At 34.1% G+C, this 16342-nt stretch overlaps 4 protein-coding genes across 10 annotated transcripts; 2 read left to right on the forward strand and 2 right to left on the reverse strand.

Moving 5' to 3' along the window:
• Positions 1-36: 36 nt before the first annotated feature.
• Positions 37-3245, reverse strand: LOC100878286 (uncharacterized). The gene is given in 6 exon segments (XM_003700559.3): positions 37-383; positions 883-1231; positions 1759-1917; positions 2508-2683; positions 3037-3227; positions 3229-3245. Coding segments are annotated over 6 exon segments (1047 nt in total). The 3' UTR covers positions 37-228.
• On the forward strand, positions 2679-8285 carry Pat1 (Protein interacting with APP tail-1). Of its 3 annotated transcripts, none has more exons than XM_076537372.1 (10): positions 2679-3020; positions 4223-4482; positions 5234-5347; positions 5444-5694; positions 5789-5965; positions 6034-6289; positions 6362-6486; positions 6562-6841; positions 6909-7074; positions 7138-8285. In XM_076537372.1, exons 2-10 carry the CDS (start codon positions 4339-4341, stop codon positions 7362-7364), a joined length of 1740 nt encoding a protein of 579 aa, XP_076393487.1. In that variant the 5' UTR covers positions 2679-3020; positions 4223-4338; the 3' UTR covers positions 7365-8285. The 3 variants fall into 3 exon arrangements, with proteins under 3 accessions (XP_076393487.1, XP_076393488.1, XP_012154468.1); XM_076537373.1 differs by lacking the exon at positions 2679-3020 and adding an exon at positions 4596-4743 and having other exon boundaries at positions 4341-4482; XM_012299078.2 differs by lacking the exon at positions 2679-3020 and having other exon boundaries at positions 4343-4482; positions 5217-5347.
• A 226-nt stretch (positions 8286-8511) lies between these two features.
• Rbpn-5 (Rab GTPase-binding effector protein rabaptin-5) lies at positions 8512-11535 on the reverse strand. Of its 5 annotated transcripts, none has more exons than XM_076537370.1 (10): positions 11393-11535; positions 11135-11242; positions 10610-11043; positions 10491-10526; positions 9922-10418; positions 9509-9790; positions 9219-9438; positions 9033-9143; positions 8743-8957; positions 8512-8662 (listed from the first exon to the last, which is right to left on the reverse strand). In XM_076537370.1, exons 1-9 carry the CDS (start codon positions 11436-11438, stop codon positions 8790-8792), a joined length of 1902 nt encoding a protein of 633 aa, XP_076393485.1. In that variant the 5' UTR covers positions 11439-11535; the 3' UTR covers positions 8512-8662; positions 8743-8789. The 5 variants fall into 5 exon arrangements, with proteins under 5 accessions (XP_076393485.1, XP_012154453.1, XP_012154454.1 ...); XM_012299063.2 differs by having other exon boundaries at positions 10491-10544; XM_012299064.2 differs by having other exon boundaries at positions 10598-11043.
• An 831-nt stretch (positions 11536-12366) lies between these two features.
• LOC100878172 (zinc finger FYVE domain-containing protein 1) lies at positions 12367-15659 on the forward strand. The gene is made up of 7 exons (XM_003700558.3): positions 12367-12775; positions 13144-13604; positions 13674-13940; positions 14047-14419; positions 14500-14761; positions 14831-15278; positions 15348-15659. The coding sequence occupies exons 2-7, from the start codon at positions 13172-13174 to the stop codon at positions 15569-15571; spliced, it is 2007 nt and encodes a 668-aa protein (XP_003700606.1). The 5' UTR covers positions 12367-12775; positions 13144-13171; the 3' UTR covers positions 15572-15659.
• The last annotated feature ends 683 nt before the right edge of the window (positions 15660-16342 follow it).

Below are 16342 nucleotides of genomic sequence, written 5' to 3' on the forward strand. Positions count from 1 at the left end.
CCTGTTGACTCGTGGTCAGGAATAACCCGCGGAAACTTCTATTTTTACAAATGATTTATTTTATCCTGAATTTTCCGTGTTTTATAAATTCACAGTTATTTTAACTTGTCAATTTAGAAAATTTGTTCTCACTGGGGTAATAGGTAAATGGGAAAGTTTATGAGCGGTGAACACCTGGGGAGTAAACGAAGAATTTACGATCCCTGAATTGCGAATACAATTTCTAAATTAGCTCGATTTTAAGGGCTGTTGTTCGTGCGACGAGGCGGTAGTCTTCGAGGCTCCATTCACCGGGTACTGGTTCCCAATCCGAGTAGTGCTCAGCGTGATACTAATCGGCGTAGCGTTCGAAAGTTGTTGGCGAACTGGGCATTGTCTATAACCTGTAATTGGAAATGCAAGGAATATTAAGCGTTCGCTAATAAAACCAAGCTAGACATATTGCTAATGAACCGGGTAACCTCTTCAATGACCAACGTATCTCGTATAAATTATGCCGTTTTTGCGCTGACCTCATTAGCAAATAATAAAAAGTAACTTCCTCGGAACAAAAAAGTAGAATATCTGATTAATTTTTTCACTGTTCAAGAAAAACATTCTCTCATTCTGTTATTCGAGTTCTTATGATTCTCTACATGTTTTATTTCTTTACGAAACATACTAAATGCCCCTCTGACCGACGATGCGATAATTTCTGATATTTCATTAGTGATTTTGATAGCCATACAAAGACAAACTGTATAGAATTGATTCTTTTTCTCTCAAAATATAAATTGGTAGAATGTAGTCTATACTCGACGTACATCAAAGGACACGAGGTTATTAATGTCCCCATAAATACTACAGCAGATCTATAGAACTCGTTACATAGTGGCATAGTACCGGCATGGTGGGGTCCAGAACAGTGGCAACAAATAGGATTGTTTCGAGGCCTGGGGCAAAATTCGACGCTATGCGGTTCACCGCATCGAACGCAACGTGGTAAGTGTCTGCAATTGGCGGCCATATGCCAAAAACCTTGGCACCGGTAACATTGCAGAACACTGTCTCCCGTCTGGAAATTTGACGCCTCGAAAAGATTGTTGACGATTCCTAGACCAGTCTGCAGCGGTCCACCGACGTTTCCAGTCCCGCCACGCCACCAGCGTTCGGGAACCGCGGTAAAGCGAGCTGCGCCGAAAAAGTCCAAGCCTTGACGTAACAATAGCTCGTAATGTCCTGCGTCGAGTACCTGAAACGAATGCCAAATGAGTCAAGACTGAACTTCTCAAGAAAATAATATAATAGGAAAGCGGGAACATAATCTTCCATGTAGAGATTTCGAGGTCGTTTATCAGATCGTCGGGTTATCAAAGTTAAATCACTCTCAAAAAACTTTGTACGCCTTTGCCATACATTCAAGAAGGTTTTTAAACTTGTTAAATCATCAGACATAGTTTGATCGAACATGATAACAGCATTGTATATAGTGAAAATAAAAATTCACTGAACTTCGTTCTACGTTCAAATTTTCATTATCATCGTTCGATAATGGTAATTAGCTAAAACATAATAGGACTCAAGTTGTTTCAAATTGCAATAGATAAGAAAATTATCTCGATTATTCCAGAAGACAGCTTCGTCAGAATTAATAACCTACAAAGTCATGACGTTTATGGTATCGCCTAACCTGTGACAATTAATGCACGTTAATCACAACGGAAATAAGTATTTACAAGGTTCTAGAACTTGCTATCTATACAGTAATTTTGACAATACCTCAACACGTATATACTGTCGCCAACGTTCGACGCTACCGGTTGCAATTCCTTGTTTCGCCAGCGCAGAATTTATGTCTTGCAAAGGTATGGCCCAGGGTACATCGCGTAAAAGAACCGCTTGTCTGTAACGAGAGTCCTTCGCCGAGAATCGAGCTACCTGATTCAACGAGGACAATGTCAATAATTGTCAGCAATTTCTTTCTGGAATATATAAATTAAGAAAGCTATTTTCCGTATATGACGTCGAGTAGTGTCGTTAGCATTCTCTAAGAGACACGAGATTTTCATGAGGCGTTGTGCAAGCTCGGTTATCTCACTTTCTTACATAAGGGAAAGCGAAGAGGAAAGCGAACGGTTGCAACGCGATTCAACTATACATGGCATATAATATTCAACCGGTCGAACATTTGTATGTATCACGGACACAGATAGGGAAATCATACGTTTCCATACTAATTGTTCAGATTACTGCAAGAATTTCAAGGTTGCACATTTCTCAGTTTTTTGTTTTGTAAGCGACGGTATTTTTATCTGCTTTTTTTACGCAACTCTCCATGGTGGAGAATAACTTAACTCATTTACATCGTTTATGAAAGGAATTTAGAAATATATTTACAAGTAAAGTTACATAGAAGCTCAAATATTAATCTATTATTTATAATCAATCAATAAATCAATGCAAATAAGTTAATTAACAATTGGTAACGACTGAAGGAAATTAAAGGAATGTAGAGGAAACCAGGATACTTGTATGGGTCCTTGAAAAACTCGCGCCAAATCGCCACGCTGCAGAAGTTTCTCGGCATCCGTTTCCCGCTTGAACGCTGCGATCAGACCGCAAGGAGTTTCAGACACGTGCCATCCCGCCGAAGGATCAGACGCGCGAATTACTTCTTCGAGATTGGAATGTAGCAGTTCACCACCTACGATTATTTATTTGTCATTATACGTGCATTCAAATACTTAGAATCAAGCGATTCATTTTGTTCTTACAAGAATTACATACAGGTAAAAGAACAAGCTTTTTTAGCCAAACAAAAAATATCAACAGAGATAAATATCATGACGGTGTACATTAATGATATTCTGGGAAATGTTGGGGGAAAAAGTTGTAAACTGAAGATCATTTGTCTTAGAAATGTTCAAGTTTGTTCTTTGAAGAATGAAGACAATTAGCAGAATGCTCTTCCTGTTTATCTTAATCAAAGTCTACGTTGCACTTGAGATGCTATTTATAAAGGGAGTTTGGTAAATAAAGAAGTAAGCAATTTGCCACCTTGCGTTCTTTGCACTTGGCCTTGAGGACTGACAGCACGCGAGATGTAGAGGGAACACGTGAACTCTTCCTGACCGGAAACACGTGCGCGACCATCACATACGTCATCCGATGATATACTCGGTTCCATAATCGCTCCTTCCATCGACTTCACAGACTTTTTATCATCTTGAAGGGGTTCCTCCTCCATTGTGCACTTTGTGCACCATCAAACGGTTCCCTAAAACGATAGAAATTAAAATTGTATCTTCAGAACATCATCAACGTTCCCACCATTTGCAACATCCTGCGATATCGACATATTCAAACATCGCGATCTACAGTCGATGTAAAGTAACAAGTTATCGATAAATCGAAATAACTACATATGTAATTCAGTTGTTCAATGGAATGTAAGGTTATAGTTTTTTGACACGCGAATACGATTTAGAAACCAAAGTTCCAGAAATTGATGCCGATGCATCATTCAGTACAGGTCTATTTGTAATACGATCGAAAGCAAATTTTTTTTATTCAGCCTTTCACGATCAACCAATCTGATATGCGAACCGATTTCCTTTCACTTGCGCACACGGATTACCATTTTTTTTAGCCACTTTGTTTTCTATCAAGAAGTACGACCACTTGAAATCACCTTAAACGTGTTTCCTGCAAGTTGTATTTTCGAAAAGAAACGCTCGAACCGAAAAAGACATGGTCTAACGCTGGCGCCATTAATCAGCCTCGATCATGATCGCAACAAAATATCGATTCTCTTTTTTCTGGAACGATTCACCTACTGTCATTTTCGGCGGCAGAGCTCTGACAAATCTTCGGCAATCATTGCATAGAGACTTTAAAATAAACTTCGAAGTCTCATCTCTGAAAGTGAAAATTGATTTTATGATTCATAGTTTGATATGGCAGTACTAAAATCTTTTAAATGTTTGTCACCTCTAAAGATCTTAATCTGATTATTTATTGATAATAAATCATAACATTTGAACCCCATCTACATCGCGCGATGCTGTAATATAAAATATAATTTGCATATCCACTCTTTGAGTTCCCTCTTTGAGTAGATTACGAGAATTTCATTTCTGCTTAGCAAGACTCGTGAAATCATTCTAGCAACAAGTGTAAAAAACGATACATACATACGGTTGATATCTGGTGTGCTAGACATTTACTTTTACCATCGTTCTAGTAAGTGGGGATTGTCGCTGGTGGTTGGATGGCGGAGCATCGCGGCAGCATATGCGCACCAAGACGTGACAGCAATTATTGCCGCTGTGTGCGCGTTCGTGATTATCGATCAGGAAAATGGCCGAAGGACGCAATTCACCGGTGTTTTCCCCGAAAACACTTTATCAAGTGTGTGTATCTGTCATAGCGAAGAAGTATTCAAAATTTCGCAAGCACCTCACTGATTTACCGAACGATTTAGTGTTCGATATTTATTATCAGGTAAATGTCAAAACGTCTCCTCTCCTATGAACACCGTCACAATAATGGACGCATATACATATATACGTATATTTATATATATGCACACGTATATTTTTCTTCTTTTTTAACAGCTTTACAGTAACTTTTCCTTTGTCAAAATTTTTCTTCGAGAATAGCATTTCGATTTGTTCGAGAGATCAATCGCGATATTGCTGAAACAATATATCGTTTTCGATCGATCTAAATCATAACATATTCTCGTGACAACTATATCGCTGTGTACGTGCCTTGAAAATGTACATATTTTTAGCGATATGGACGATGACAAGATTTTGTTGAATTAACTTTAATTAATTAAGTACAATAATAAATAAATTAGAACTGTTTAATACATTTTCAGAGCGAAACTATTACGTGTCATATGTTTAACCTGTACCTTTGATTCCTTTCATGTTTTTCTTATATTTGTAACGCACCATAATGATTTAAAAAATAACGAGATAATTCGTTAAATATAAGTCATATTTTGCTCACATATGTCTCATTGTAATGTGAAATTTGTTTCTACTTATGAATTATTAATTTGCTTTTATACGTCATGTCGTTCGTCATGCTGTTTTCGAATTATATGAAATTGTACCGCGATAGGAACACGCGAACTGATTATTTCTCTTATTCTTTTTTTAACAATATACCTCAAAAGAATAACATATCTTTGAAAAACTACTTTGTCGGATAAAATAATTTGTTAGATTTTTTGTATTTACAGTTATATAAAGAAAAGGAATACTATCTTGTGGCAGATGCATTCAAAAATGTGCAAATTTTCTCTAAAATGCTGATGGTCATTGACCGTCGTGTGCACTTATTACAATGTTTTCAGGTAACAATTTGTACATATTGTATATTAATAAATAAAACATGTTATAGTTTTTTGTATTAAAGTTTTAATCATTTTTATATGTGTTTAAATTTTAAGAGCATTATAGAACATGGGATACCTTTTGAACAAGGATGGCGTCTCAGTTACAACAAATGTCGTCGTCATGCTTGTCAAAATCCAGTTGACAAGCAAAATTTAATAAATCTAGGCTTAAGAATCGGTGAATTTATTAGTGATGCAGGATGGTACATAAAAAGTGAATATGTGTTGTTAGCTTGCAAAGAATTGTGTATCGCAAATAATTCTACGCCTGAAGATTGGTGTAGAACCTTAGGATACTACCGTAGGTAAGTACTATTATGCAATACAAAGTTTACATAATTTAATAGAAATGAATTTACAATACCATTAACTTGCAATCATTGTTTCTTATTTGTGTAGCTTACTGCATGTACAAGCAGCATATTGCGAATTTTTGAGAGCAGAAAAGACATATGAACTTGCAGTAGAATTGATAGACAAATTAAAGGCAAAAGGATATCGTTACAATTGTGCTGCTTTATATACAGAGTTCAGTGTATTTTTTTATATGAAAGGCAAATATGATGAAGCTTACAGGTGAATATTAACTTTTATTTTTATCATTTTTGTTATTATAAGCATTATTAATTTTCATAATTTTCCAGATGGAGTATAGCAGCGTTGAAAGAACTAGAACCTAAGCTGCCTCCACGTATTACTATCGATGTCCTAAGACAAGCGTCAAAATCGTGCGTATTGAAACGCGAATTTCGAAAAGCTGGTCTGTTGATCAGAGAAGCTGTATATCGCGCTAAAGAAGTATTTGGTGTAAATCATCCAGTGTATAGTAACGTTCTTATAGATTATGGATATTACTGGTTAAATTTTGATAGCATAATAAATAGTGTAACTATTTATAAAGTTAGTACATTGAACACATATAACTACGTCGGTTCATATTTTTCATTGTTTAAATTGTAACAATATTTTCAGGAAGCATTAGACATTCGAAGAGAAATATTTGGCAAAATGAATTTACACGTTGCACTAGCTCACGAAGATTTAGCTTATGCTTTTTACGTGTACGAATATAGATCTGGTAAATTCCCAGAGGCAGGGTAAGTAATTTTACAAATTATTATTCTTTAAGATTTTAAAAAGTCATATACTTTTATTTTGCTTTAAATGAACAGTGTTCACATTGACAATGCAATAGACATAATGAACAACCTTTTACATGGAGATCATTTGTTATTAGCAAGCGCAAAAAGAATAAATGCATTAATTCTTGAAGAAATAGCATTAGATAACGAATCGACGCCATTATTGAAACAAAGTTTGCTATTTAAAGCTGAATGCCTTCACTTGTCTGCTCTTCAATCGGCAGAAGAAGCATTTGGCGAACAAAATGTACAAACTGCAAAGCATTATGGAAACTTGGGACGTGTATATCAAAGCATGAGGAAATTTAAGGTACTTGTTGGATACTGTGTGCATTAATTAACAGTATTGTCACTGTATTTTTAATCATCGATTTTAGGAAGCTGAACAAATGCATCTTAAAGCTATTCGTATCAAGGAACAATTGTTAGGACCAGATGACCACGAGGTTGGTTTAAGCGTTGGACACTTAGCCTCGTTATACAATTATCACATGAACCGGTACAGAGATGCCGAAAAACTTTATCATCGTAGCATCAAAATCAGTAAGTATACAGATTCCTCTGATTCTATTAAATCTCTTACATCTAATATCTTACTATAATTAGGTTTAAAACTGTTCGGAAAAAGCTACAGTGGCCTAGAGTATGATTACGATGGTCTTTTAAATGTTTATACGAAATTAAATGAGCACGATAAAGTTCTGGAATATACAAACATATTAACCAACTGGAAGGAGTTGAGAAATGAAAATGTTCAATCCAAAGATCCGATTGATCCAAAGAGACGTCCACAACCAATCGAAGATGTGATTAATATATTCTTTTCTATGTAAAGTTATTAAGATAAGTCTAATTACAATTTTAATTTTATTTAAGTAACTCGGGCCAAAGTATAAATAAAATCACGAGTTACGTTATACGACTAGGATTTTACAAATCATAATATATTTTTGCGGTAATATCATTAAGATTGTTCGAATATAGTCACGTGAAATTCTTTATGTTTGTATTTTGTACCTCATCGTTTTCTATGCATTAATTTTACAATTAATTTTAATTCAAAGAATATTTAGATTTGAAAGTTTATACCGTTGTAATCAATTGCCAACCACATTTAGAATACTTTTATTACACAAACAATTTACGATGACCGTAAGATTTATGTGTAAGTTGTCAATCGAGTTATAAAATCATGAAATATAATATCTATAGAGTATTTGAAAATATGCTATGACTACTGTAGCGTTGTAAGACACATTTAGATCAAAGAAGGTTGCAATATTGACCATAACCTTGAAATTGAAGAACAAATGATGAGTCGGAATTCAACCTTTTCTTATTTTTCCACACGAAGTCACTTCCTTTTGGTTGAATCTCGATTACCACCGCACACTTTTTATTTTCACAATAAGTACTATGCAATATGTCGATAAAAATATTTGGTCTCGAATATCAAGGTCAATGTCAATGTCATCAAACTTTACAGAAACCTTCAATCGTCCATCGATTCAAAAAATATAAAATAACGCTATACTGGCCATGACGTATAACTTTCGGATACTTGATACATTGTAAATTTCAGAGATATACTCAAACATCGATTTGTCGAATTATTGTTTTGTATAAATTTTAATTGTACGATTTATTCACAAATCTTGTGAAATCAAATATGTGATATGCGATGTAATGTTACTTTGTATCAAATATTTTGTTCCTATATGAAGATTGTAATAAATAACAAGATTAGAAAAAAAGATGTTGATTTTCAGAATATTAAATTAGAGAATTATATCTTATGATAGGAATATGTAAAGATTTGTGCTTTAAAAATAAATTTGAAAACCATAAATCCCCTTCCCTTTTTTTTTAGCATCTGGAAAATGACATAAAAGTAGTATATCAATTGTATGTAAGACTGGTTTTAATGATGCAAATAACAAGATAATAGATAAATATTCATAAATTTTTGAATAACTGGCATACATTTAAAAGCTTTAATTTTTTAAATTACAATAAACATTAAGTAGTACATAATTTGTATTTACATGATATTTATTTTATCACTCCAGTTGTCAGGTAATAGGAATCTTTATCTAGCCCCCTCTTGAACTAACAGCATTTCTACATTTTCCTACAAGGAATAGAGTATTATTTAATTAATACTACTATATTATTAAATTTATCAGAGAAATCTATAATAAATTAAATTACCAAAATTGATATTGCACATGTTGTTGAATTGGTTTTTAGAATATTTATTAATCAGGTGTGTGTGGTGGTTCTTGACTAAAATATGGTGCAGTATCTTGCACCAACAATGTATGGCAAACATCACAGACTCTGGATGGTCTTTGTTTCGGTCCACTTTTCACAACATGTGAAAGACAAGATTGACAAAATATATGGCCACAGTGACGGCAATGCACCTAAAAATAAAAATACCTCAATTGCAATCAATGTAGATCTGAAGTGTTTAATATTTATATTTATTGTTACATTACCTTCTTTTTTGTTACCGTGAACGCAGTATGACAACTAGGACATTCTTCAACGTCTTCTTCGTGTTGCCATCTAACTTCACTACCAGCTTGCCTAATTCTTTCTAATTGTACCTGTTATCGACAGACAATTTAAAGCAATGTAATCATGTTATAACACTAATCATATACTGTAACCGTTTATTATACCTGTAACGATTGTGATAACCTAACAAAATCTTTCTGAACCGCTTCGCTAGTATCTAGTTCTTGCTGAAGACTAGTAACTCTTTGTCGTAATTCGGCTATTTTTAATTCAGCTTCTTTGTTCTCCTTCATAACAACGTCCAGTTGTGTTTCTAAACATACAAGCTTCTCTTCTCTCTCGGCAAGCGACCGATGATCTCTCACGTACTTATCTAATTGCGTTCTGAAAGATATCGCGAGATTAAAATTGCAAAGCGATTACCGGAGAAACAAAGAAGTTCAAAAGATACTACCTTAGCCCACTGATTTCATTTTTTAACACAAGTATTTCCTGTTCCTTTACTCTACTTTCCTGCTCCATCTGTTCATGAAGTAACGTTACTTCGTAGCGTAGTGTCTCCTCCTTTTCTTGTGCAACCTCCTGCGCAACTTTAGCGGTGATCAAGTCTTCTCGCATTTTGAGAAGACTGACATGTAATTCTTCAACGTTATTCGGCATATTAATACTTTCACTTTGTAATTGTTGAGAATGCTTGCTATGTTTACCAACAAGATTCTCATTTTCCTTTTGAAGCCTGCAAAAGTACAACTACATTTACCATAAAGTTTTGTCAAGAACGCTACGGTAAAAGAAGTAATTTCTGCGTTCAAAATTGGAAATAGCAACGGAACAAAAATGCTTAAATATTATTACAAATATTCTCACGCGATAAGATGCCTTTGTACTCCTTCCCGGTCTCGCGTTAACTTGATAAGTTCGTCCTTCACGTTCTTCTGAACTTGTTCGAAAATGTTTTTCAATTCCGTCAAAGTCTGCTGTAACGTTTGCGAGGTAGCCGTGAGTTCCGCTACTTTGATTTTATGCTCTTCTTTCTTCTCGTTCCATTTCTCTTCCATTTCTTTACGGAATTCCACTTCTTTAGATAAATCTTCTTTCTGTGCTTGTAACATGCGTTCAGAATCTAACAGCTGCTTTTCTAAATCTTTAGCAGTCGCTTGCATCTTAACTAATTGTGCCTCGTAATTTATACACATATCACATGTCGTTTCAGAGGAATCTAATTCCTGTTGCCTTTTCTGCGATTGTACCTCTTTACATTTCTGTAATTCATCATCTGTTGCTCTTAGTTTCTCTTTCAAGGCTTTAATTTCCTCCTCAAGCGGCACTACCAGTGAACGCAAAACTTCTGCATCTTCCTGTGCCTATAAAGCAATAGTTTCTAATATTTTGCACACCTAGGTGAAATCGGTAAAAAAAAGTAATAAAATAAACACCTCATTATGATCTTTTAAATGATTTGTGAACGCTTTCTGAAATGTAGTGCCACTCTATAAAATTCATTGCAGAAAAGTTCAAAAACCACAGTTTTAAGCTTACGTACATATCTTTTTACCTTCCTCATTGATTCCTCAAGATTGTCAGGGCCTAAAGATAAAGCATCTGCACCTAGTTGCGAAACTACTTTTCGTGCTATTGTTTTTGTTACTGTAGATAACGATATCTGTGGGCCATCTATAGGTGGATCACGAGGTAATTGTGATTTTAATAATGCATTTTCTTCTTGTAACTTAGAAAGAGTCATTTTTAACTTAGACACCTCTGCATCTAATTGCTTTCGCGAACAAGAAGATTCCTCCACTGTTTCATGAATAACCCTCTGCAATGATGCTATCTCCTCCTGAGCTTTTCTTTTCTCTATAAGTATATCATTTTGAATTTTTAAATCTGCTACAACCAGTTGACTCTTAGCTTCGTCTAATTCATTTCTTAGTTTCGCATTTTCTTCCAATAAACACGTGTTATCTTCTAACCGTCTCTTTAACTCTTCTACAAACAAACTTTGTCAATATCCCAATATATATATCTTTTAAACTTATTCCTTATTTAAATTACGTTGACTATGATCGGTTCAGTTTACCTTCTTTCTGGAGGAACAATTCCTTCATCTTAGCCCTCTGAACGTTAAATTCTTCTCGCATCTTAACATTTTCTGATTCCAATCTATTTATCTTCTCTTGTAGATCCTCTAAATTGTAACAAATGGTTTATTACAAACATTTGCAAACACATAATAAAAATAATTTCAAAAAATAGTGTCTTAAAATTAACAAAGGATAAATGTCATTAATACAAAATGAAGGAAACATTTGTGAAAGTACTATCGCGTTGAACGTACCACTTCCATTCATGTCGATCGTATTAACCTGCGTGTGGTTCTCCATTGTTCACTGATTTAATGTAGTTAAACGAAATTTTGTTAGGGTGGGTCACTGTCTTTCGTGTAAGATAGAAAAACGTATTTTGAAGTTCTCCTCGGTTGAATCTTTCGATGACATTATGGTACATGTGCCTATAATGCCTATCTTTCAGATTTCACTGACATTCATTCTCTTAACACGAGTTTAGGATCGCGATCACGCGTAACCACCGATAACGAAGTCCTGTTCGCCAAAACATAAAATGAACCTCAACAATTTAGCGGTCTACCAGCGGTATATTATCACCACTTCCTCATCAATCGGTATCGATATTTTAAACAGCACATATTCGATAATCGAGCCATCGCAATCGATTATTTTAGTATCTCGTTTATGCCACATTTAAAATTACGCGGCACGCTGTGTCGAAACGAATCTTTTTCATATAATTCACAATTTAATAGAAATCATTATTCTTTTTTTAGTAGAAATCAATTCAATTAGTTTGTAAATTACAAAACATAATAATAATATTAATTAACATAAAATTCTGTTATAGCATATAAGTCTGCGATGTATTCTTCGTTATATAATAAAATATAATCGAATAATGAATTATTTGATAAGCGTGCTCCTACACAATGTTTTTAGAATCGTTGTTTACATCTATGTAAATTTGCTTTGTAAATATTTTCGCTATCAAAGTTAGTCGGAAATTGTTTGTAATATGTACGTAAGTATTGCATATATAGATGTATAGTATAAGCCTCGTAAAAACTATGAACTGTTGGTCGATCGTGAAGTCTTTTAAAATGTGGAACTGTCAAGTTCAAGAGAATACTTAAGACCTGCCTTGCGTTGACCCTGATTTGTTCTCCCCACCATCTTTTCTCGCTTCAACAGTGCACAATCGAATCACTTATTTTCTGTAACATTGATAATTCATTGTATCGAGTGCCATTGTCCAGATGAAAATGAAAATAAGAGTAAAATAATGATTGACATCTCTCGCTATATATATCCAGTTCTTTAAAAAAACATTGTTTATCATTGTGAAACCATTTACAAGTGAACGATAATTTATACGTTGAAAAAAATTGAAACATGTTTAGTAAATAAAAAGGAGAACAGGTAGCGTTAGCCTTGAAACATTTTCGATTGCAACTCGAATGGTTTTAAAAGAGTTGCCTGTTGCAATCGACGAATCAGCTGCGTTGCGTGAGTTGTCTGTGTTAGACGTGTTATCGATAAACAATTCATTTTTGGGATTATACAAAATTGTTTGACCGTTTTTAATATTCTCGAAGCTGGGCCGTTATGACGCCGTATCCTTTCAATCGGAATCGTTAATTCTTAGAAAGGTAAGGTCGCCATATCAGCTTCTGTCAATTTGCGCAGTTAACCGGCTGTATAAAACTGCATCGAATGTATATCATCACTTTTTTTTCTATGAGTCATCGTGAAATAACATATTATTTATTGGCACATCGATATACTGTTGTTGTTACAACACTGAATGTATAGATTGCTTGGTTATTCATATTTACATGGTGTTGATGTTCCTCTTGTATTTAAATGTATCAAATGATTCAATTGTTTTAACGGTAATTCAGTTTGTCAGTAATAAGGTTTGAGTATAATATTTTTGATAAAACTTTTCATATATTTTACTTGATATATTATCCAATTGATAAGATATAGATACTAAATATTATTTGGGATATTTCAGAAGTAACGTTGCTAAATTGAACTGCATCATGAGTGCATTATGGAGAGAGCAAATACTGGAAGCGACTGGACCAGCTATCATGGAAAGTTTGGATAGTATGTGTATTTGCAACAAAAATGATGTTCCTGCAAATGAAGGTTCCAAAAATGGAATACGTATGAAATGTCAGTGCAGCAAGCCAAGGAGTTTCTTACTAATAGATGAACAAGAATACCTTAGAGTTTCCAGTGCAGAACAATTTGTAGAAATGTTAAATTGCAATCAGAAAGATCTTAAAGTGAAGGTGATATCGATTTTTGGAAATACCGGTGATGGCAAAAGTCATACATTGAATCAAACGTTTTTCAAAGGGCAAGAAGTGTTTAAAACTTCAAACGATCAAAGCTCTTGTACATTAGGTGTTTGGATTGCATTTGATCCAGATCTTAAAGTGATTTGTTTAGATACTGAAGGTTTATTAGGTAATAATTTATATATCTGGATAAAGTACAGTTAAAAGTTTGAACGTAATACATTTTATGTTTGTTCAGGTGTTACCACTCATGAAAATGAACGAACAAGACTGTTACTTAAAGTACTTGCTGTGTCAGATATTGTCGTGTACAGAACACAGTCTGAAAGACTAAACAGGGATTTATTTATGTTTTTGGGCAGTGCTTCAAGAGCTTACAGTGAACATTTTCAAGTTGCATTACAAGCAATAGGACAAAGAGAAGGAGTTTCTAACTCTTTAAATGCACTGGGACCAAGCATTATAGTATTACACGAAACTAGATACACCAGACCTTTGACCAATAGTACATATTGCTACATTCTCAGATTAACAGTAATTTCAAAATAAGAGTCTATTCACAAATTCAGCCATTTGTTCCTTAACAAATATATTCTTTTTCTCTGACACAGATGGCATAGAAAGTCCAGAAGACATTCTTAAAACACGTTTTGCTCAAATGAAACTGGAAACAGACGCATTTAGTTCAATAAAATATGTTGGGTTACATACCAAAAATTCCACGACTGACTATGAACCCTTGCAAAATGCTATTAAGAAAGAATTAAATAATACGTCTGTTCGATCAGCTAGAAAACCACATTTAGTTTATAATACATTAAGAGTATTAAATGATCAGTTCTCCGGGAAGATGGAAAATTTTTCCGGCATTTTATTTCCTGATCAATATTTCACTTGTCCTGTTAAGTGTCTCAGCTGTGGATGCAGATGCAGTAATAGCATGGGACATCTTCGAGAGGATAAGCCCCATAGTAGCAATACCAGGTTAGTTTTATGATTCGTTATCGTTTACGATTTAATAAATGGATATCAAGAAATGATTTTAATAATATATTTTTTATCAGGTGTCGATACCAGCATCAGTATGAAAATTTAGTTTATATATGTAAAAAGTGTTATAGTAATGGAAATGAAGTACAAGTTATAAAACGAATTCAAACACAGAATGATAATAGTTGGTATGGATTAGTTAAGTATGCATGGTCAGGAGATGTGATAGAGTGTCCGCATTGTGGAGAAATATATAGAAGTCGTCAGTATTGGTATGGCAATAAAAATCCAGAGGAATTTGCCATTCGAACCGAAATTACACATGTGTGGAATGTGGTACGTTAGGTATATCAGGAACTCTTTTAAATATAACCACGGTGTCTAAAAATAATATATTTTTTCTAGACGAACAATTCTGTAACATCTCAAAACACTGCGCAAAGGGTAATCGATGGCGTGTCGTATATTACCGAAGCTGTAACTAACGTTTCGTTACAACCAACAAAGGTGTTATCCGCATGGGTTGCAGACCAGGTTGCACCCTCTTACTGGCGACCCAATAATGAAATAAAACACTGTCACAAATGTAAAACATTATTTGGACCAACGGACACGAAACATCATTGCCGAGCATGCGGTGAAGGTTTTTGTTCGCAGTGTTCATCCAAAACAAAATGTGTTCCATATAGAAATTGGCACACACCGGTACGAGTCTGTGATATCTGTTATAATAAAGATACTAACTCCAATGATGAAATCATCGAATCCTCGGAAGACGTGAACGCTAGAAAAGTATCGGAACAAGTAGTATCTACTTTAAGCGCAGTTGGAAGTGTTTTGAACTATTCGAAATGTAAGGCGATATATAATATAATCGTTACCAAAGTATTTACAGTAAATTTAACATTTATATTTTATTCAGCATTCATAAAAGATTCTGTTCGACCCTCCTATTGGATTCCGGATTCAGAAGTCGTCAGTTGTTGCATATGCTACCAGAATTTTTCTGTAGCGCTTCCTCTACATCATTGCCGAGATTGTGGACGTGGAGTATGTCAAGATTGTTCGCAACATCGTAAGCCTGTACCGCATAGGGGTTGGGATAATCCAGTTCGCGTATGTGATTCTTGTATAAAAATTGACTAAAGGATAAAACGTTAATAGGATATGAATTTGTTGAAAACATTGTATCTGCACAATATACAATGAAAAATCAGACACTTTTAAAATTAAATATTTTTTTTTAAACTTTTTATGAACCTCCAGCAGTTCTATTCGATGTGACTTTTCAAATTTTGTTGTTATTTAATGAACTAAAAGGTTAACTAAAACTGAACGTTTTTAAATACATCGTTGTAAAAAACTTTTCCCATCAATTGTGCCATGTGTGTACCTACCTTTTCTACAAAATGGGTTAAAGAAAAGTAACAGTAATTATTGCTAGAGTAAAGGAGTGGACTGTGTATATTCGTAAAAGAAATAATAACTGCAATTAAAACGTTGCAATAGAAAGTATATGGTGCAGTATATCGTAGCAGTATGTATGGAATTATAATATAATTCGAAATATTAATATTTTAATGAATGATGCGAGTTGAATTGTTATTAGTATTGTGATTTATTGGACTGTAATTGTTAAATTCCAAAGAAAGCATTTGTCGACTTTTTTAGTCAAATTCTCAGTATCTGTTACAGTTTTATATCAAAGAAGAAATCATTAATTTCCATTGAATTTTGTAATTCGTACTGGTTTAAGATGACAGAATAAATTGTGAAATCTTAAATAAAATAACTTTGTATATTTATTAGTAATCCCCCTTCAATTATAGTACTAATAATAGGTATGAACGATAACGTTAACTAGAGGTGGTAGTAATCGATTATCCGAGTACACGAAGTACTCGTTATAACTCGAAT

This window comes from Megachile rotundata, chromosome 11 (assembly GCF_050947335.1).
Source record: "Megachile rotundata isolate GNS110a chromosome 11, iyMegRotu1, whole genome shotgun sequence".
Classification (NCBI taxonomy): domain Eukaryota; kingdom Metazoa; phylum Arthropoda; class Insecta; order Hymenoptera; family Megachilidae; genus Megachile; species Megachile rotundata.